This window comes from Oncorhynchus tshawytscha, linkage group LG09 (genome assembly GCF_018296145.1).
Source record: "Oncorhynchus tshawytscha isolate Ot180627B linkage group LG09, Otsh_v2.0, whole genome shotgun sequence".
Classification (NCBI taxonomy): Eukaryota; Metazoa; Chordata; class Actinopteri; order Salmoniformes; family Salmonidae; genus Oncorhynchus; species Oncorhynchus tshawytscha.
The window spans coordinates 74,247,885-74,271,107 of NC_056437.1; the positions used below are offsets into that span (position 1 = coordinate 74,247,885).

Consider the following 23,223-nt stretch of genomic DNA (forward strand, 5'->3'; position numbering starts at 1 on the left):
GTTTATCTCGTGATCTCGGCAAAACATTTTTTGTTATATCATGATCATGAGAGAATGATCTTCTGATCTCGGCAAAACAAGTTGTGCCGTAATCATCAGATAAGTAACGATCTCAACATAACGAGATGGTACTTTTTCTATTCATATGCCCTCTCTGCACTTCCATGTGTGTTCATGTGTCTTCCATCAGTATGAAGCATAACAGAGATGTATTTTGTCCACTCTGGTCAGAAATGAGGATGCCTTGTCAGCTGGATCTGGTCAGATGCTTTATTTCCTTCCCTGTTGAGGGATTGTGAAAGTGAGCGGGAGTGTGAGATTGAAGCTTTATTTCCTTCCCTGTTGAGGGATTGTGAAAGTGAGCGGGAGTGTGAGATTGAAACTAGGCCACGCAGAGAGGAGGCGAGAGAGAGCCCAGTGGGGGTGATAATCATGGATAAATTAGAATATTGAGCAGTCAGACTGTTTTATTTGTCAGCCTTCTCTTACTCAGACACATGAGACAACACACACACACGCGCGCGTGCACACACACACACACACACACACACACACACATACACCCACATACAAATGCACAGAGATAGTCCCTATGCCCAAAAAAGCGAAGGTAGCCTGCTGAAATGATTACCGCCCATTGGCACTCACGTCGGTAGCCATGAAGTGCTTTGAAAGGCTGGTCATAGCTCACATCAACATCATCATCTCGGAAACCCTAGATCCACTCCAATTCACATACCACCCCAACAGATCCACAGATGACGCAATCTCAATCGCACTCCACACTGCCCTTTCTCACCAGGACAAAAGGAACACCTATGTGAGAATGCTGTTCATTGACTACAGCTCAGCGTTCAATACCATAGTGCCCGCCTATAGGGAGGAGGTCAGAGACCTGGCAGTGTGCTGCCAGGACAACAACCGCTCCCTCAACGTGAGCAAGACAAAGGAGCTGATTGTGGACTACAGGAAAAGGAGGGCCAAACATGCCCCCATTCACATCGACAGGCTGTAGTGGAGCGGGTTGAGAGTTTCAAGTTCCTTGGTGTCCACATCACCAGCAAACTATCATGGTCCAAATACACCAAGACAGTCGTGAAGAAACACTGTTTCCCCCTCAGAAGACTGAAAAGATTTGGCATGGGTCCCCAGATCCTCAAAAGGTTCTATAGCTGCAAAATCGAGAGCATCCTGACCGGTTGCATCACCGCCTGGTATGGCAACTGCTCGGCCTCCGACCATAAGGCGCTACAGCGGGTAGCGCGTACGGCCCAGTCCCGAAAAATTGTCAGACTCCAGTCACCCTGGTCATAGACTGTTCTCTCTTCTACCACACGGCAAGCAGTACCGGAGCGCCAAGTCAGGTCCAAAAGGCTTCTAAACATTTTCTACCCCCCAAGCCAAAAGACTGCTGAACAATTAATCAAATGGCCACCCGGACTATTTACATTAACCCCCCCCTTTCTTTTTACACTGCTGTTACTCGCTGTTTATTATCAATGCAATGCGTAGTCACTTTACCCCTACCTACATGTACAAATGACTGAAACTAACCTGTACCCCCGCACATTGACTCGGTACTGGTCCCCCTGTATATAGCATCTATATTGTTATTATTATTATAATAATTCTTTTGTACTTAGTAAATATTTTCTTAGCTCTATTTCTTTAACTGCATTTTTGGTTAAGGGCTTGTAAGTAAGCGTTTCACTGTAAGGTTTACACCTGTAGCATGGAGCATGTGACAAATACAATTGTATTTTATTTTTGATTTGATAAGATTTGTGTACAGTTAAATTGTCTATCATAAGTACAGTAAATGGGGCATGTGTATATTTGTATTCACCCAAAAGATAATTATTAATTTCCATCTCCCTCAGTCTCTCTCTCTCCCTCTGGCACTCCCCCTCTCCTACTCTTTCTACTTCCGTCTCTCTCATCCCTCTCTCTCTTTCTTTGTTAGCTAGCTTCCCGTTTATGTGGGGCAAACAGATGGTTTTGCTTAGCGTGCTGGTGTTAGGCCTACAGTGGAAAGACCGGAGTGAAGAGGGGGAGAAAAAGAAAGAAAGAGGGAGAGATTTAGGTAGAAGGAGATATATGCCATCTGAGCTGCAGGACTTTTCCATGTGTTCCCTTACACTTCCGTAAACAAAGCACCACAAGGGTATTTTTCCTTCTCTCACCAAATTCCTGACATCTCAAACACAAAAACCTCCTCGGGACAACGCTGAAGTGGTGACTTTACATGTCAGACCATAGATTGCTTACTCACAACAGATCAATTGAAACGTTTGAATATTCAACACAAACCTGAAACAGCAGGTTAATATGGGAGTGTCTTGTCTCTTCTCCCAGCTTCATCCCTCCCTGACTGTGTCATGGTCTCTCCAGGGGGGTGTAGTGTAGTGTGTGTGTGTGTGTGTGTGTGTGTGGTGGGGAGGTGGGGGGGTTCTGTTGGTCTGCTCTCCCTCCAAGCCGTCTAATCCCTGTGTAAAATGGTTTCCTGGCCTCCACAGGAAGTCAGCACTCAAGGCCCCTCTGTCACGGCCTCAGCCGGGGCTTCTGGGAATACGGGGGCGGGGGGGAGAGAGGGGGCGGGGGGGGCTACTGGACAGCTGTGGAAACCCCAGAGCCTCATCTGTCAGAGTGCCAACATGTGACCCCAGCTGCACTACAGCTACACCCCCAAACTCCAAACTAGTTGGTTTACAGCACTCATTCACAAGCCCCTCTTTACTCAATTAGCAGAGTTTAAGCATTACTTTGGGCCTGTGAGGGCAGCTGGGTGCAGATTTGCCTGTTAAAACCTCTAAAGTCTAAGCCTTTGGGGGAGGGGGTTCTACTAAGCAAACATGAAATTGTTTTAAGACGGTCATACCATGGATTATTTAGCTATTTGATTTGGAATTTTAGGACCCTTGTAGATACTGTATATTAAAAAAATGTAAAAATATTCTAGAATTTGGCTACCACTATAGAAACGCATTGAATAACGCATTCATAAATGGCAAAACAGACACTCAAAAAACTTAATCAGAAAGAATAAGGTTTTGAAGTGTCTGTCCTATATCTAGGAGATAAAAGAAAGCTCAGGAAATATATACAGTACCACTCAAAAGTTTGGACACACCTACTCATTCAATGGTTTTTATTTCTTTTTACTATTTTTAGAATAATAGTGAAGACATCAAAACTATGAAATAACACATATGGAATCATGTAGTAACCAAAAAAGTATTTTATATTTGAGATTCTTCAAAGTAGCCACCCTTTATCTTGATGACAGCTTTCCACACTCTTGGCATTTTCTCAACCAGCTTGACCTGGAATGCTTTTCCAACAGTCTTGAAGGAGTCCCCACATATGCTGAGCACTTGTTGGCTGCTTTTCCTTCACTCTGCGATCCAACTCATCCCAAACCATCTCAATTGGGTTGAGGTCAGGTGATTGTGAAGGCCATGTCATCTAAAGCAGCACTCCATCACTCTCCTTCTTGGTCAAATAGCACTTACACAGCCTGGAGGTGTGTTGGGTCATTGTCCAGTTTAAAAACAAATGATTGTCCCACTAAGAGCAAACCAGATGGGATGGCATATCGCTGCAGAATGCTGTAGTAGCCATGCTGGTTAAGTGTGCCTTGAATTCTAAATGAATCACTGACAGTGTCACCAGCAAAGCACCCCCACACCATCACACCTCCTCCATGCTTCACGGTGGGAACCACACATGCGGCGATCATCCGTTCACCTACTCTGCGTCTCAAAAAGACATAGCGTTTGGAACCAAAAATCACAAATTTGGACTCATCAGACCAATGGACAGATTTCCACCGGTCTAATGTCCATTGCCTGTGTTTCTTGGCCCAAGCAAGACTTTGCGTCTTATTGGTGTCCTTTAGTAGGGATTTCTTTGTAGCAATTCGACCATGAAGACCTGATTCACGCAGTCTCCTCTGAACAGTTGATGTTAAGATGTTCTGTTACTTGAACTCTGTGAAGCATTTATTTGGGCTGCAATTTCTGAGGCTGGTAACTCTAATGAACTTGTCCTCTGCAGCAGAGGTAACTCTGGGTCTTCCTTTCCTGTTGGAGTCCTCATGAGAGCCAGTTTCATAATAGTGCTTGATGGTTTTTGCGACTGCAATTGAAGAAACGTTCAAAGTTTGTGAGGTTTTCCAGATTGACTGACCTTCGTGTCTTAAAGTAATGATGGACTGCCGTTTCTCTTTGCTTATTTGAGCTGTTCTTGCCATAATATGGACTTGGTATTTTACCAAATAGGGCTATCGTCTGTACACCACCCCTATCTTGTCACAACACAACTGATTGGCTCAAACGCATTAAGAAGGAAAGAAATTCCACAAATCAACTTTTAACAAGGCACACCTGTTAATTGAAATGAATTCCAGGTGACTACCTCATGAAGCTGGTTGAGAGAATGCTAAGATTTTGCAAAGCTGTCATCAAGGTAAAGGGTGACTACTTTCAAGAATCTCAAATGTAAAATATATTTTAACACTTTTTTCGGTTACTACATGATTCTATATGTGTTATTTCATAGTTTTGATGTCTTCACAATTATTCTACAATGTAAAAAAAAAAATTGGGAAAAGAAAGAAAAACCCTTGAATGAGTTGTTGTGTCCAAACTTATGACTGCTACTGTATATATTTTTTTACATTTAACATTTACATTTAACCCCTTTTTTTTTGTTGGCACAAAACTACCTCCATACTTCCATTCATTTTTTAAAACCGGTAACAGGTTACCTTCAGACAAGTCCCGTGACGCTTGTGGGGGTCGTCGAGCAAAAACACTGTGTTAGTGAGCGTCTCATCTTTCCATAGAGTGGTCATATTAGTCAGTTTTTGTGATGAGACCGATTTTCGGGATGTCTCCTGGTCTGACAAACAGCGCTGTATCTCTGCTACATTTCACCTCAGATGCAGAAGGGCGACATAGGCGGATTGAGATGCAGCCCATGTAAAATATATATATGATGAAATAGATATCTCTAGCTTAAACTGACAGATGTATAATGTTAACTAGATTGATGCATGAATGACGCTTAATGAAGAATTATTCAAGGTAGCATGACACAAAGCCTAGGCCTGTTGTCTCTCTGTTCTCTGACAGACTCTTGAACAGTTTTTCTGCTGGTCTGGTTCTCGACATGCTCAGTGCTTCATCCTCTTGTTTGAACTTCTAACAGAAGTGTGTTGGACAGCCCCCTCTGGATCAGCTTACCAAAATATTATAGACTCACACCCACCCACCCGACTTCTTTTCCTCGACACAAAGTAGCCTAACTCCCAAACCGATAGCATATGGACTTCAAAGTTAGATCAAGCCCCAGTGTCTTCCCGTATGGTTTTGTCTTTGACGTGACTTTTGGTGATGCCTGTGTCTACAGTAAGTCACAAAGGCAGATTGTGTGTTAGACGTTAGCTGAAGGCCTGTGGACCCAGATAGGCCTTCTGATTCGCTGAGGGCCCATTGAAGCTGAAGGTCAGGCTTGTTTGAACAGAGACAGAATAAAAGGTCAACCGGAGGGTTTTAGCCCGGCCCTCCCTCTCCTTTCTTTATCCTGTTTCCCTCCACTTTCCCCTCGTTTCCCTCCACTCAAATCTTTCAAATGATCTCTCTTGAATCCTGCCTCATGCTAGTTCTGAAATGTGTCATTTTCTACATCTGGTTAGTGGTTAGGGTTATCATCCCACACAATATTGCTCCTCAGGGTTGTCATGTGCATACCTGGGTTTCCATTAGCCGGTAATTGCCAGCTTTTGGCTGTAATAAAACAAATTTAAGCAGATAAATATACATTTGGCTGGCCAAATTAACCTGGTGAAAAAACAACGGTAGGAAGGCTACCCACCACTTTACAATGTGAGCTGGAGGTAGTATGCATTTTGAAAAGATATTTCATTGTTTGAAACCTGAGTGTTTTGCTTCATATTATGAGGCATGTCTTACCTTGCTTGAAAATCTGACCGTAGAAAGGTGGAGGCAATTATTTCATAAAGACTATAGGTTTAAAGTTTGAGGAAGCATAAGCCTACAATTTATCCTACAATTTCTACCAATCTGTTGGTCAGTTCTGATTTTCATATGTGCATCTTGATGGAACAGTTTCATTTCAATAATAATGTTTGCGGTTCTCAAAATTGTTGCTACGTGGAAAATTATACAAATGTAAAATTCAACTAATGCGAGAGGACCAGCCTCTGCCATGTGACACAGTGATCATTGGCGGCTAAATAGCCTAAATGAGCGCATGGAACTCCGAAATGGCCAATGCAGCTGTTGACCTATAACATACATTGTCAACAAAGTAAACATACATAAAAACAGTAGAAAATATACTGATGAAAATTCTGGTTCTTTCAATAACATTAACTTCTCTTCTCAGCCTGTCTGTCTTCCTTTCTATTTGTCTTGACTTGAGCTGTTGCTTGTGAAGTGCAACATTGTATCAAATCAATCAACTGGATCGGCCCTAACGTGCAACATTGTATCAACTAGCCTATTCAGCACTCAGAGGCACCAGTGAGCTCGGGACAGACAGCTGTTTTTGCGCAAGGGAAAGGATAAGTATTTTATGACGTTTCCGCTGGATATATGGGATCATCAGATTATTATATTTTGCTCTTTCACACCGAGGCTTGGTGATTATCGAGGGGGAGATTTTTGTGAGGAACTATTAGTCTGTCATTTGCAATGGATGTTAAAACAACGGACTTCGTTGACTTACTATGTGAGGTGAAGAAAATATTACTGAGAAGATGAGCTTATTAGTGGTGAAGGCGATGACTAAGACAAGCAGAAATCATACATCCCCAAATGGGCACTTGCACGCAGCAGGCCAGGTAGGCTAATTCTATGCTTGCTCAGACATGCGAGCTCCCTCAACATTAACAAGAACCGTGCTCATCGCTCACATGGAGCACTCCAAACAAAAGACAATGAAAAAAGGGACAACTCGTAAATGATGGTTATGAAATAAAACCAAAACTTGCTTCTCAACAACATTTACACACCGAGAATGAGAACGGTAAATTATTGTAGGCCTAATTAGTAATACAAATGATGTCATGGCATTAGAAGCTTCTGATAGGCTAATTGACATCATTTGAGTCAATTGGAGGTGTACCTGTAGATGTATTTCAAGGCCTACCTTCAAACTCAGTGCCTCTTTGCTTGACATCCTGGGAAAATCAAAAGAAATCAGCCAAGACCTCAGAAAAACAATTGTAGACCTCCACAAGTCTGGTTCTTCCTTGGGAGCAATTTCCAAATGCCTGAAGGTACCACGTTCAACTGTACAAACAATAGTACGCAAGTATAAACACCATGGGACCACACAGCCATCATACCACTCAGGAAGGAGACGCGTTCTGTCTCCTAGAGATGAACGTACTTTGGTGCGAGAAAAGTGCAAATCAATCCCAGAACAACAGCAAAGGACCTTGTGATGCTGGAGGAAACAGGTACAAAAGTATCTATATCCACGGGAAAACGAGTACTATATCGACATAAGCTGAAAGGCCGCTCAGTAAAGAGGAAGCCACTGCTCCAAAACTGCCATAAAAAAAAGCCAGACTACGGTTTGCAGCTGCACGTGGAGATGGTACTTTTTGGAGAAATGTCCTCTGGTCTGATGAAACCAAAATATCACTGTTTGGTCATAATGACCATCGTTATGTTTGGAGGAAAAAAGAGGAGGCTTGCAATCCGAAGAACACCATCCCAACGGTGAAGCACGGGGGTGGCAGCATCATGTTTTGGGGGTGCTTTGCTGCAGGAGGGGCTGGTGCATTCACAAAATAGATGGCATCATGAGGTAGGGAAATTATGTGGATATATCGAAGCAACATCTCAAGACATCAGTCAGGAAGTTAAAGCTTCCGGCTTCAACTGTATGTAATGGGGAATTGATAACAATAAACAATCTTAAAGCGTACAGTTCACAATAAATAATGAATGCGCAGGATTCTGGAGAGTTGAGAGCATGCATTTTGGAGAGGGACGGCCTATAGGCTATCTTCGCCACACACCCCTCCCCTTGTTCTTGTCTCAACATTTTAAGTAAAACTCACTACACATTAGGTTCACACATAAGGTATTTTTAGATGCTTTTCACTGACAGCCGCTACTCAATCAGCTATAGGCCTTTTGCCACGCAAGCTGCCGTTTCTCTCCTGTTCTATTGGTTTTCAGATCAACTTTCTTCCATTGTCCAGAAGTCAAACGCACCATCCTAGTTATACAGTATTAACAACACATCTTAGTCGTTGTGTCTTTAGATTCACGCTCTTTGAATCTCTGTCATATACCGCTTGCGTCAGATGCGCTATTTAGAATGGTGTTTTCCCTTTTTCCCGCAAATTGCATTTTGGCAAATGTTTGAAAATGACATTTTATTGGCTACTTCATTACAGGAGTTACATGTTTTGTTAAGAGGAATTACCATAATCTAAATGTGGGGACTTTTTGAGCACCGTGGGTGGACGCCCCTAGTGGGTTTACACACCCAATGCATATGTGTGTGGTAAATTTCTCGAATGGCTGCTAAACTAAAATGGGAAAACCCTGGTGCATACTGTACATAAAGTAGCCGATAGCTTTAGGTCGGAACTTGACCCATTTCACGGCTAGAAGATTTCTGGTTTAAGTTCTGCGAGGAACATAGCTAACATTGCTTTTGTACCCTTGAGCAAGGCCCAAACTATAGAGGTACCAATCCAGGGCTGGTTTATACTGGTGCTCTCCAGAGTTTGTACGTGTGCCCCCGCTCAGACAACATCACAAAATGATCCTCGGCTTTGATATCAAGTCCTCCACATACCAACACGCTATCCCCTAGCTGACTGCGTTGCAGTTTTCTATAGATCCAAATCCCCATCAGTGCATTGAGTTCTCCATTTAAATGACTGCATATAGGTCTGTCTGCATCTGTTTCTGCAGCAAGGGGTTATTCGCGGACTCCAAAAGAGCCGTCCTCAGATTTCTGGATGTATTTTTACGTATTTAAGAGAAGAGGGATATGCGACGATACACTGGAAAGGTCCCAGATGACGTTACTGTTTGAATGCTGCCGCCGTTGTTGGGCTTCGCTGCAGAGGTAGACTGGCTGTAGTAGGACAGGGCTCTGGCCCTCTTTTTCTGGCCCTCTGGTGTCTCTCTGAAGTTTCCCCGGCCGAATCAGTCATACACTCTGTAAGGGCCGATGTGGTTTTCCTGTAGTGTTTCCCTGTGTGTCTGAGCATCAGCCTAAATTAGAGACTGATACACACACATATTTTCCAACTACTGTACAGTCTGAAACAGGCAAACGTATTGACACAAGGGTCAACTAGTGGATGTTGGGATAGTGAGATACTTTGAACAGATGTCATGTATTGTAGATGAACAGTCAGCACAGTCCTGTAAGCTAAGTTGAGCAGGATAGGGTATGTTCAGACTTATTGATTAGGTCTGACTTCCATAAGGAATAACCTTCCACAATCATCTGATCAATAATCACAGCCCAGAGAAACGCTATCTGAGACTGTACATGGTGGAGGGATGGAGGGCCGCCTGCCAAAACTCATTTCCTGCCTGGTGTTTTCAGGGGAAAGAAGGAGGGTTTGTCCCTTCATACCTCACACGCTAGTTTGACGCAGGAAATAGAGAAAATAAACTAGTAATTAGATAAATAAATGAGCATAGATAAACCTTATAAACAATTGAATGGGCTGGAAATGGGCCTTGACCAGAGATAACAAGCTGAGCTCTCAGTCGTCCAAAACATTGCCTGGCCAAATGTCTGAAACAAATGTCACTTTGCAGTCCAAGGTCCTCGCCACCACCATGACTGCATGTGGTGGATTTTATTTTTACAAGGCTTCTTTGACAGTGGCCCTTGAGAAAGAGAGAGAGAGAGGAGAGAGAGCATTTCACAACAGTTTCCCCATGATTCCCAGATGTTTTTGATGTTTGTTATGGGTTTTCGATTAGCTGACAACAGTGTAACCGTTTGAACTCTCTCTCTCTCTCTGGCCTGCGACTGCCTGGCTGGCTGGCTTTGAGTAAGTCCTCTCTCTCTCTGGCCTGGGACTGCCTGGCTGGCTGGCTTTGAGTCAGTCCTCTCTCTTTCTCTGGCCTGGGACTGCCTGGCTGGCTGGCTTTGAGTCAGTCCTCTCTCTTTCTCTGGCCTGGGACTGCCTGGCTGGCTGGCTTTGAGTCAGTCCTCTCTCTTTCTCTGGCCTGGGACTGCCTGGCTGGCTGGCTTTGAATCAGTCCTCCTCTTCTCTCCACTCCGCTGTGCCCGCCAGCCAAACCAATTAAAGAGAGACGAGCTGTCCACAGCGGCGTGGTATGCATGCAGCTGTGGAGGAGGGGTGGAGGGAACGATATTCACAGCACTTCAACTTGTCCCCCTCTCCTCTCTCACTTAGGGTGTCAGAGAGGCTTAGGGCTGGCAGACGTTGTGTGGGGTTACCCTCCTCCCCTCGACACAGAGCCAATAGGGTATCGGGGGGGGGGGTGCCTTCACTGTGGGAGTGTATGATGCTGCTATTTACCACCTCTCTCTCTCTCTGTCTCACCCAGACACAGTCTGTCAGAGGTTCCTGATGAGATGAAGAGTCTGATCATAGAGAAGAGCAAGATGGGCCTGGAAGAAGACCCCGAGCTGCTTGTCAAAGGTGAGCCTGCCTGCCCGACACACTTCTACACCATCCCTCTATTCTCTCTCTCTCTCCTTTCTCTTTGTGTAGCTGATGTGTTCCAGTCCCAGTGATTTGCATGTACAGTAATAACAGTCTGTGGGATGATGACGTTCACTTGTCCGAGAGTGTTAGCCGAGCTTGAGCTCTGTGCATGTTTGCGGTGTTATTGCTGAATAAGTAGACCATACTGTACTACTGTACTGTACACTTCACTGTCCACAGCTAAGCCCTCACACACACACACACACACACACACACACACACACACACACACACACACACACACACACCCTGCCCGCAGTAATCATGTAATGATGACCATCAGCGGCATTAAGAGCCTTGCGAGCCTGACGCTTTTTGAGGAGTGATCTCACAGGCTATTCATGTGTGCTTTTCCTGCTACCGAAACAGTTGCAGTAAAATGCCAGCGCTTGGATAAGTTACGTCCTCTTTGGGATGGCGGCAGCCTGATCGGCTAATTCGGACAGCAGTTACCATGCAGCACCCCTGGCCGACTGGCTGGCTGCACCCCTCCTCCCTCTGTTCCGACGTCTGAGACCGGGCAGAGGGGCAGGCGATGGGGTTAGGGGGGGTGGGGGGGGTGCATTCCTTCCCAATCGGAGGACGGATACTTCCCCTGGGCCCCTGGGGTGGCTGCGTGCCTTGGCATTTCTTCTCTTCAGTCGGGCCGTCTTCCCCACCAGCCACCACCATCTCCAGCACCACTGACGCTCCAGGACATGTGAAGGCCTTGCTCTGTTCATGCCCTTGTTGTGTGCAGGGATATATCAAATGTCCTGGTGCTAGGGTGTCCCTAGCTGTTTGGTGTGGTTTGGTGTGGTTTACAATGGGACATCCTCAGGCAACTGGGGCCAAGTGTCATCTCGCAGTCTAAAATAGGCCATCAACCGTGCCTTAGACAGAGAGAGAGAGACAGACAGAGGGGAAAAGGTAGAGAGAGAGAGATTGACGTAGCGAGGGAGTGAGAAACTCCTAGACAGAATGCAGTGACAAGCATAAATTACATTCCTCTGTTTGTTCATTTTTAGCTACATATCACTTAGTACTCCAGTCATTTGGAAAGTGATTCAGTCTACTCAATTGCAATCGTTTCCCTTTCTGTTTGGATCTCTGTCTAATTCTGTTCAGCCCATAATCCTAGTGTTGAAGCTCATTAAAGCTCTGCTCCCTTATGGATGACTGTTTGTTATCAGATGCTTTTTAATCTCCTCCAAATCTCCAGAACAAACAGAAGGTACACACAGAGATAGAAGGACAGAACAGAACCAGAGGGAGACAGACTCCAGTGTTTGCTCAGTCTGTGTTTCAGGGGGCAGGGCCAGCATTAGGGGTCTGGGGTCACAAATGAAACAAATTAAGGGCGAGCCGTGGCCCCCCAGGGGACGCATTAGCAGGCCAGGGAGATGGGATCCAGATGGAGGACCATGGGGGGGAGGGGAGGGGTAGGCAGGGGGTCCTGACCGGGACTCTTGTTTCACCCTTTCTCTCTCTCCCACTCATTGCCTTTCCTTCTCTTTCTCTACTTCTCTCACTCTCTCTCTCTCTTTCTTTCTCTCTTCCCTCTTTCCATCCAAAGTAGGCCGTCTCTCTATCCCACTGTCTCAAAAAGAGCAGCTGCAGGACATCCTGTGTGACTGACAGACGACCTGCCTCCCAGCTCTCCGCTAACCAGTCCACCCACACCCCTCCACCCCCCTACCCCCGACCCAATCATCCACCCCACCCAATCCCGTCCTGTCTTACCTCATCGTTTTTTATTTATCCATTTCATGTTGGTTTTTATGCTCCTGTTGATGTGGTGTTAAGTACCTGGGGACTATATTGGGTGGGTTTATGGTGTGTTCCAGGCTGCCACTGGGAAAGGGGAAACAGAATGAGACGTGTGTAGACTCCCACTTCGACTGCCCCCCTCCGGGTCTATGGGTTGTAACATGGGGGATGGTAGCAATGGGGGCTCTGCATGTAGGGAAAACCACTTTACCATAGGAAAAAGGGGAGTTGGTGCAGGGGGAGAGATGAAAGAGGGAGAGACTGAGCGAAGAGAAAAGAGCTGTAGGGAAAGCGAGGGAGAGCTGACAGGTGGCATGCAGCTTGCTAACCACAGAGGAAGCTGTGACGCTGGCTCGGTCGTCAGAGCTGTTCTAAGAAGTTAGCCCAATGAACATGGCACTGCTGTTCCCATAAACTCACGCACACACACACACACACACACACACTCTCAACGGATGGCACAGCCACATAACCCTGCCCCCGCCCTCACCATAGCGCCCTGCTCCAGCTTTGGGCCAGGTGACCAGCCAGGGCCCTCTGCCAGCCTATCCATCACCCCTCACTGTGAACTCTGACTGCTCTCTCTCGTTTTACCCCTCCCTCTCACCGCCACCCCTATCCATCCCTTGCTCCCTCTTCCTCTCTCTCTCTGGGCAGCCCCTGGCCAGAGCTTGGCCAAACCCGGTTTATTTACCCTCAGCTCTGTGAGATTAAATATTTAGAAGGAACAGTTTGCACACATATTCTGTGTCCCAAATGCCACCCTATTCTCTATATAGTGCACTACTTTTGACCAGAGCCCCATGGTCCCCTGGTCAAAGGTAGTGTACTATACAGGGAGCAGTGTGTCGTTTGGGACACACTCTGTGGGTTGCTGCATGGCTGGTGTTTGGTAACACTACAGCCACTTTCCCTTCTGGACACGGGTAGTAGACTATATATACAAAAGTATGTGGACACCCCTTCAAATTAGTGGATTCGGCTATTTCAGCCACACCCATTACCGACAGGTGTATCAAATCGAGCACACAGCCATGCAATCTCCATAGACAAACATTGGCAGTAGAATGGCCTCACTGAAGAGCTCAGTGACTTTCAACGTGGCACTGTCATAGGATGCCACTTTTCCAACAAGTCAGTTCATCAAATTTCTGTCCTGCTAAAGCTGCCCCGGTCAGCTGTAAGTGCTGTTATTGTTAAGTAGAAACGTCTAGGAGAAACAATGGCTCAGCCACGAAGTGGTACAGGGCCCTGACCTTTGGGATGAATTGGAACACCGACTGTGAGCCAGGCCTAATTGCCCAACATCAGTACCTGACCTCACTAATGTTCTTGTGGCTGAATGGAAGCAAGTCCCCGTAGCAATGCTCCAACATCTTGTGGAAAGCCTTCCCAGAAGAGGGGAGGCTGGTATAGCAGCAAAGGGGGGACCAACTCCGTATTAATGCCCAAGATTTTGGAATGAGATGTTCGACGGGCTGGTGTCCACATACTTTTGGCCATGTAGTGTACATCCCCTTCATGTAAAGCTGGACACTGCAGACCAGGATCCTGTTCAGTAGAGACCAAACACAAACAGTTATGAAATGGAAAATTACCATTTTTATTGAACAAATTCAGGTCAGTTTCACACCGTTTTGTCTCGTTCTATGCCTACTGAACACCACCCAGTTCTGAGGGCCATGGTTATGTGACAGGGGTGGAATGGTGAAGGGAGCCAGGAGAATGTATCAGCCTTTCTTTCTCTCTCCCTCCCTCCTTCTCTGGGCGTTAATGACAGATCAGTCCACCAGTTCTCTTCCTGCATCTCCACCACCAGCGACTGTTCTCCAACCTCCCGCTTTCTTCTTTGTGTGTTTTTTACAGCTGTAATTATCCTGGTGGCAGGCACACAGGCCTTAATGTCTGACTATACCATTAGCTGCCGTTATTTTTAACCTGTTCTGCATGTTACAGACATATTTTATGTCCGATGGGTTCAACCTCTTAGTGATTATGTTCAGCCCAAACCAATTAACCCTTAAATTCAACCAAATAAGACACACACCACACGCACACACACACACACGCACACATACACACACACACACACATGTGCAAACACACACATACACACACAGTCTATCATGTGCAGATCTTTTTTTGGCTACCTTTTTGATCTTTCTCCAACATTCATTGTGTGTGTGTGTGTGTGTGTGTGTGTGTGTGTGTGTGTGTGTGTGTGTGTGTGTGTGTGTGTGTGTGTGTGTGTGTGTGTGTGTGTGTGTGTGTGTGTGTGTGTGTGTGGTGGCCAGAGGACTGGCCACCCCACATAGCCTGGTTCCTCTCTAGGTTTCTTCCTAGGTTTTGGCCTTTCTAGGGAGTTTTTCCTAGCCACCATGCTTCTACACCTGCATTGCTTGCTGTTTGGGGTTTTAGGCTGGGTTTCTGTACAGCACTTTGAGATATCAGCTGATGTACGAAGGGCTATATAAATACATTTGATTTGATTTGATTTGTGTGTGTGTGTAGGCTGGCTGTTCCGGGAGGTGTGTGGAAGCTGGATCAAGCAGAGGTGCTACTGGTTTGTACTGAGCCTGGACTCCTTAGACTACTACAGCAGCTCAGAGAGAGGAGCCCGCAGACTGGGAACACTGGTGCTCACCAACCTCTGCTCTGTCATCTGGCCAGACAAACAGACCTTCAAGGAGACGGGTGAGTGCCACTCACGCACACACACAGAGACACATGAGCATGCACCGGCGTGTATATCCAAAATTCCCTCTTTGGATAACTAAGCCCCAGATAATGAGTTCCATATTGGTCCCCTATCCTTAAGCGGTTCAATGATTAAATATTGGTAAAGATCTCAAAGCGGTCATAATGTGAGGATTTACGGTCTCCTCTCAGTTCCTGTGAGCCCAGTACACCCAGAGGAAGTCTGGAAAACCCAGTCCACTTTTCTCTCCACAACTTGTGTTTGTCTGGAACCTTCTGAGTCATCAGCACCAGAATGGCCCTTTACCGTTTAACACCCTGAATGACAGGAATCGGAAAGGAAATACAGGTGAAATGCTATTGTTGTGTGAAGACACACCACACACACACTTCTATTACTCACCCGCGACACACACACACACACACACACACACACACACACACACACACACAAGGCCCTCTGTGACTGTATGGAGGGGATTGTACCTTCGCCTGCTGACTTTAGACAACCACTTAAAACCTCCAGGAGAAAAAAAAGCTAACCCAAACATTCCCCTAAATCTGTTCTGGGACTTTCCTGCAGAGAAGTGTGTACTCTGTTTTGTCCTGCCCTTAGTCTAAGTACAGCTCACTGGTGGCTGTGTGTTCTGTCTGTGTTCCTCTATCAGCCTCTGAGTAAGTCTGTCCCAGCAGAGTGGTATGGACCTAATGGCTTTACCATACAATACAATGCTAGTCCCCTTTTAGGCCCAGTATCTCCTTCCACCTCTCTATCTCTCACTTGTGAAATAGCTATGAATGGGGTCACACACACACACACACACTTTAGCCTCACTTGGCTTTTGAACTTGACCAATCGAAACAAAGAAAAATCAGTATGCCAAGTCACGTAGCTAGCAGGAGATCACATGGTAACAAACTCAGGGTACGATTGGCCCATGGGTCCACACTGCCTGTAGCACTTTCTCAGTTCTTACAGGAGGTTAGGCCAGGTGTTGTGCCAGGAGAGGACACACCTCTGTCCTGACTTGGTTGTAGTCGTTTCGGTTGGGCTCAGTGGCTAATAAAGTTGGGGGACCCTCCCGGGATGATCGCTGACCTCCGTGAAACCCAGAGAGGAAGTGAGGAAGCAGGAGTCACACCAGATATGTGGAATGTCCCATGTTCAGACCACATGAGAGGGAGAGTGGAGCAGGCTTCCTTATTTTCTGAAACCACAGTTATTATATAAGTATAGGCCTTTGATTCTGCTCTCTATAGCTATATTGTTCTTTGATAGTTCAGTTTCTGTTTTTTCATGTTTACTCATGCTTTCAGTACACGATACACTGATGACTGACTTCCCTGTGCCTGTGTGTGTGTGTGTTTCAGGGTACTGGAGCATCACAGTGTATGGGCGTAAGCACTGCTACAGGCTGTACACCAAGCACTTCAACGAGGCTGTGCACTGGGCCTGCGCTGTCCAGAAGGTCATCGACACAAAAGCCCCCGTGGAGACGCCCACTCAGCTCCTGATCCGAGACATCGAGGTGAGACACACACATATGCACACACACACACGCACACACACACACACTCTGCTTCACAGCATCTCGCTGCCCGCCCCAGACTAGACCACTGCCAAGCTGCCGATGACAAGGGTCACCAAACACGGACCGCAGCAACACAACGGACATTATACCTCCGCTCTGTCACCACGGCAACCGCGCGACCAGACTGGGCCGCGAGTCCAAAGTGTCCTCCAACTGTCGTTGCTGCTGCTTTCAGGGAATGATCTTATTCCGCCAAACTGTGAGAGGAGAGGAGGCACCCCGTAAAAGTTCCACTGGAATGTTCTGCGCTATTTTAAGGAACGTGTCATTTTTAGAGGCAAAAGGGTGGATGAAGAGGTTGTGCAAAAGGCAAAGCCTCATATTTGGACCTGGTCCTGGGGTGTGTACGTGTGTGTGCCCACAGAAACATGCCTCACTTAAACAGTTGAATGAGGCACAGCGAGTTCTTCCATTTTTGAAGTATGATTTCATTCATCACTAAGACAAAGTCTAAGAGAAGAATCCAGACCACGCTCTGCCATCACTTTGGAATTCACCAAGTGGTGTTAAGTCTATGCTTGTTTGCTATTCTGAGTTTGTGTGTTGTTGTGTGTGTATTCTTGTAAATGTGCCTTCGATCACTTGACTTCCGCCTGAACTCTTATCACGTGAGAAGGTGTTTAAAGTAGCCCTGTGTGTGTGTGTGTGGGTGCATGTGAACACCCAGATTTGTAGAGGAGTGGTTGCTAGCGAGCAGAGCATGCTGGAATCTCATACAGCAGACGGATGGGTGACGAGGCACAGATAAGGGTTAGGGTCCCTAATCTCACTGCGAGGGTCCCTAATCTCCCAGCGAGAGTCTGTGATCTGGTCTAGAGAGTTTAATCTGTCTCCTTCCATCTGCCCTGCCGGGTCCCTGCTCAGCCAACGGGAGGCCGGGTCACGGAAGGAGGAAGAGAGGGGCCCGCTTTTTAAAGAGTTGCCCCTGTCTTCTCTTCCTCCCCCTTTCCAATCCTCCTCCAGACCTTCCAACACTCTTTCTCACACTTAACACAAAGCCTAGCCGAATCCCACTGAAGGCTGGAGAACTCTACTGAACAGAACTGACACTACAGGAGAGGGGGAGGGGGAGGGGGAGGGAGGGAGCGAGGGAGAGAATGAATAGAGGAGTTCTTTGTGTGAGAGAAGTGCTTATCTCTGAGTGTAGATGTGTGTCCCACCAGACATGGAGGTGAAGAGAGATGACCATTTCAGCCTTGGACCTCCAGTCTCTGTTGCGTGTGAAAGAGGGACAGAGGGACAGGGAGAGGTAGCGAAGGGGGGTGAGAAGGACAAGGAAATATGTCCGTTTTTAGGACATAATGAGGATGGATGTTCTGTCGGAATCCTGTAGATTATAAATGAATCCCGTTGTCCTCTTGCGACCTCTACATAGACTGCAATGTGTTTCCCAGTGTTGAGCACTCTACAGGCACTGTATGTTCGCCTATGGTAATGTGTTGTGTATGTAGGCTGTATGTGTCTGTCCAATAGACAGTCTGCCAGTGTTCCACATGGTCCCAGTTCAGATAGACCAAAAAATTTCAGAGGAATGTATCAACTTTGCCACACAAAGGAGGGTGTATTGGGGGAAGGAGCGAGAGCAGTGGCAACATTACTAATGGTCAACAGGTGCAGGCAAGGATTGCAGTAGTAGATGCCATCTGCGTAGGGCGGCAAGAAGCCTAGCGGTTAAGAGGTTGGGCCAGTCGCTGGTCAAAAGGTCGCTGGTTTGAATCCTCGAGCTGACTCTGTGAAAAATCTGTCTGTGCCCTTGAGCAAAGCACTTAACCCTAATTGCTCCTGTAAATCAGAGCTGCTGTAATTGAGTCAGGTTTGTAGGACTCCTTGCTCACACACGCTTTTTCAGTTCTGCCCACACATTTTCTGTGGGATCGAGCTTTGGGATCGAGCTTTGGGAGCTTTGTGATGGCCACTCCAATACCTTGACTTTGTTGTCCTAAAGCCATTTTGCCACAACTTTGGAAGTATGCTTGGGGTCATTGTCCATTTGGAAGACCCATTTGCGACCAAGCTTTAACTTCCTGACTGATGTCTTGAGATGTTGCTTCAATATATCCATATCATTTTCTGTCCTCATGATGCCATCTATTTTTGAAGTGCACCAGTCCCTCCTGCAACAAAGCACCCCCACAACATGATGCTGCCATCCCCGTGCTTCACGGTTGGGATGGTGTTCTTCAGCTTGCAAGCCTCCCCCTTTTCCCTCCAAACATAACGATGGTCATTATGGCCAAACACTTCTATTTTTGTTTCATCAGACCAGAGGACATTTCTCCAAAAAATTGTTCTGGAATTGATTTTCACTTTTTGCACCAAAGTACGTTCATCTCTAGGAGACAGAACGTGTCTCCTTCCACGGCTGCGTGGTCCCATGGTGTTCATACTTGCGTACTATTGTTTGTACAGATGAATGTGGTACCTTCAGGCATTTGGAAATTGCTCCCAAGGATGAACCAGACTTGTGGAGGTCTACAATTTATTTTCTGAGGTCTTGGCTGATTTCTTTTGATTTTCCCATGATGTCAAGCAAAGAGGCACTGAGTTTGAAGGTAGACCTTGAAATACAGCCACAGATACACCTCCAATTTCCCCAAATTATGTCAATTAGCCTATCAGCTTCTAAAGCCATGACATCATTTTCTGGAATTTTCCAAGCTGTTTAAAGGCACAGTCAACTTAGTTTATGTAAACTTCTGACCCACTGGATTGTGATACAGAGAAATAATCTCTGTAAACAATTGTTGGAAAAATGACTTGTGTCATGCACAAAGTAGATGTCCTAACCGACTTGCCAGAACTATAGTTTGTTAACAAGAAATGTGTGGAGTGGTTGAAAAACGAGTTTTAATGACTCCAACCTAAGTGTATGTAAACTTCCGACTTCAACTGTAAATAGTGTCAATGATGGCGGTGTGTTTTGTTGGGTCCCCAGATGTTTAAAACGCGGTCATAGCTGTCCTCCTGCTCCATGGCCTGACTCCCACTGACTCTAGTCACCCCTGTTACCCAACACACTCTCTCTCATAGCAGCCGTGCTTGGGGCTGCTCCCAGGTCAGCTGGAATGTCAAGGAAGCTCATCTGTCACTCTCTCTCTCTCTTTAACTGTCTGTCTGTCTCTCGGTCTTTCTTCTCCAGGAGAACAAGTTTAATCCTGAGGTGGTAGATAATATCTACCAGCACAACCCCATCCTGAAGCACACCCAGAGCCCCCTGTATGCCCCCCTGTTGCCCTTCCCTTACGGCAGCTTGGAACACACCTGTAAGTACTACTACCATGCTACCACCAGTCCCTGTGGTCAGTGTCATGCCTGTAAACTCTGCAGTAAAACACGAGCAGTTACACACACACCCACTCACATATGAGTAATGCTGTCACATGCTCATTGACATGCCCAGTAATCATACACTGTAACAGACTCACATATAGACTTACCATTGAGTTAGTCCTACCTGCCTGCGTGCCAAGTTAAGGCCGGTGAGTGAGACAGCTTAGATAAGGCATGATGAGAGACGGCCACTAAAGCTTAGTCGTTCCACCAATAGACATCACAGAAGCAGGATCATCTATTCTCAAATATGCTGACTGGTCTAGTCTCGTCTAATTCCTAATCCCCCCACACACAGACCACAGTGGTAAGGGCTATGCCACGGTGCGGGAGGAAGCGGTGAAGCTCTTCAACTGTCTGCAGCAGCTGGAGTCTGCGCGGGACCCGGTGCCTCTGATCCAGGGTGTGCTACAGACCTGTCTGGACCTGCGACCGCTCCGGGACGAGGTCTACTGCCAGCTGGTGAAGCAGACCAGCTGCACGCCGCAGCCCCACACCGCCGCACACCTCCGCTACTGGCAGCTCCTCACCTGCATGAGCTGTACCTTCCTGCCCGGCCCCGCCGTGCTTAAATACCTGCGCTTCCACCTCAAGAGGTGACACACACAACATATTACACAACGCCCTCAACAGGAGGTGTAATTCTTCCTCTACCCATCCACCTCGCTCTGTCGTAGCTTGCGGAAAACTTTAAGGCATCAGCTGGTTTCACCAACAATAGAAAGTGTTTGGTGTTGGCAGGTGTGTCTGTACCCTGTCACAGAAATGTTTGGAGAGGTGAGGGGGGAATAGGGCTGCGGTACGAGGGAGAAATGGGGGTCAGGCTGTGGGCCAGAAGGGTGCCAGTAGCATGGGGACCCACCGTGGGAGGAGACAGGAGACAGGAGACAAGCCTGCTAACCACCAGTTACATATAGTAGTGTGATATGCCCTCACGTTGTTACTGCACGACCCCAGACAGATCCAGTGTTTTAGGAGTGGATTTGCAGCTCTGAATTAGCCACATGCTAAGCTATATTAACAGTGCTAATCTTTGGCCTGAAGCCTCTGTTGGACTGCAAGTCATAAAGCACTATATATGATGCCCATGTTTACATTGCGACTCAGTATCAGGCCAAAGCTAATGGAACAGTTGCAGTATACAGCACACTGAGACATCCACCACTCAGAGCTAGAACACACTGTCTCTCACGGTAGGGGTTGTATGTACTGTGCTGTCGGGAAAGTATTCAGACCCCTTGAAAAAATCCTCAGCAATCTACACACAATACCCCATAATGACATCACAATACCCCATAATGACATCACAATACCCCATAATGACATCACAATACCCCATAATGACATCACAATACCCCATAATGACATCACAATACCCCATAATGACATCACAATACCCCATAATGACATCACAATACCCCATAATGACATCACAATACCCCATAATGACAAAGCGAAAACAGGTTTTTAGATATTTTTGCAAATGTATTAAAAACAAAAAACAGAAATACCTTCTTTACATAAGTGTTCAGACCCTTTGCTATGAAAGTCGAAATTGAGCTCAGGTGCATCCTGTTTCCATTAATCATCCTTGAGATGTTTCTACAACTTGATTGAGCTCCAAGACTGGATTGTTTTGAGGTACAGATCTGGGGTAGCAAAACATTTCAGCAACATTGAAGGTCTCCAAGAAAACAGTGGCCTACACCGTTCGTAAGTGGAAGAAGTTTGGAACCGCCAGGACTCTTCCTAGAGCAGGCTGCCAGGCCAAACTGAACAACCGGGGGAGAAGGGCCTTGGTCAGGGAGGTGACCAAGAACCCGATGGTCCCTCTGACAGAGCTCCAGAGTTCCTCTGTGTAGATGGGAGAACCTTCTCTGCAGCACTCCACCAATCAGGCCTTTATTGTATAGTGGCCAGACGGAAGCCACTCTTCTCTGGTCTGATGAGACCAAGATTGAACTCTTTGGCCTGAATGCCAAGCGTCATGTTATGGAGGAAACCTGCCACCATCCCTACAGTGAAGCACGGTGGTGGCAGCATCATGCTGTGGGGATGTTTTTCAGTGGCAGGTACTGGGATACTAGTCAGGATCGAGGCAAAGATGAATGGAGAAAAGTACAGAGAGATCCTTGATGAAAACCTGCTCGAGGACCTCAGACTGGGGTGAAGGTTCACCTTGCAACAGGACAACGACCCTAAGCACACAGCCAAGACAACACAGGAGTTGTCTGAATGTCCTTGAGTGGCCCAGCCAGAGCCCGGACTTGAACTCAATCAAACATCTCTGAAGAGACAACCTGACAGAGCTTGAGAGGATCTGCAGAGAAGAATGAGAAACTCCCCAAATACAGGTGTACTTAGCTTGTAACGTCATACCCAAGAAGACTCGAGGCTGTAATCGCTGCCAAAGGTGCTTCAACAAAGTACAAAGGGTCTGATAAAGATAAAGGGTCTGAATACTTATGTAAATGTCATATTTCTGTTTTTTATTTTTAATAAATATGCAAACATTTCTAAAAACCTGTTTTTGCTTTGTCATTATGTGGTATTGTGTGTAGATTAACAAGGAAAATAATACTATTTAATACTTTTTAGAAGAAGGCTGTAACCTAACAAAATGTGGAAAAAGTCAAGGGATCTGAATACTTTCCGATGTTTGGCATGGGTAAGTATGGCAGTTGTATTTTCACAGTATAGCTAGCTAGCAGCCTCCGGGGTCAGCCTAAATACAAGGTGGTGGGTTATGCAGCAGCGCTGCTATAAAGAGATAGGGTCAGTGTTTCCCTGAGACCTCTGTGAGAGAGTGTTGAGGCTGACCCCACAGCTGGACAGAACTGGAGCTGCACACTGGGCAGAGGGCCCAGAGACTGAGCCCCCCTCCCCCTCTACCCCCATGGTGTCTTGAGAACCCCCCAGGGAATGTCCCCAGTCGGAGAAGGGTCGGCATGAGCCCTGCGTGGGTGGAGGAGAGGAGGTTGGGCTGGCGGGTGGGGGTGGGGGCAGACGGAAAGGGATCACACAGCACAGCCTCCCTCAGTGGAACATTCCTAATTATGTTTGAGCAGCAGGACAAAACCCACCCTGTGCCCCGTAATGAGA

The 23,223-nt window shown here is 46.6% G+C and overlaps 1 protein-coding gene across 2 annotated transcripts in view; it reads left to right on the forward strand.

Moving 5' to 3' along the window:
* The window catches only part of LOC112258679 (unconventional myosin-X), a 51,889-nt gene that overhangs the window by 19,301 nt on the left and 9,365 nt on the right, over positions 1 to 23,223 (forward strand). For both annotated transcript variants that reach the window (XM_042327413.1, XM_042327414.1), the window contains exons 3-7: positions 10,593 to 10,687; positions 15,014 to 15,196; positions 16,571 to 16,728; positions 19,931 to 20,054; positions 20,420 to 20,717. In XM_042327413.1, coding sequence (XP_042183347.1) covers positions 10,593 to 10,687; positions 15,014 to 15,196; positions 16,571 to 16,728; positions 19,931 to 20,054; positions 20,420 to 20,717 — 858 coding nt within the window. The remainder of the gene's footprint in view (positions 1 to 10,592; positions 10,688 to 15,013; positions 15,197 to 16,570; positions 16,729 to 19,930; positions 20,055 to 20,419; positions 20,718 to 23,223) is intronic.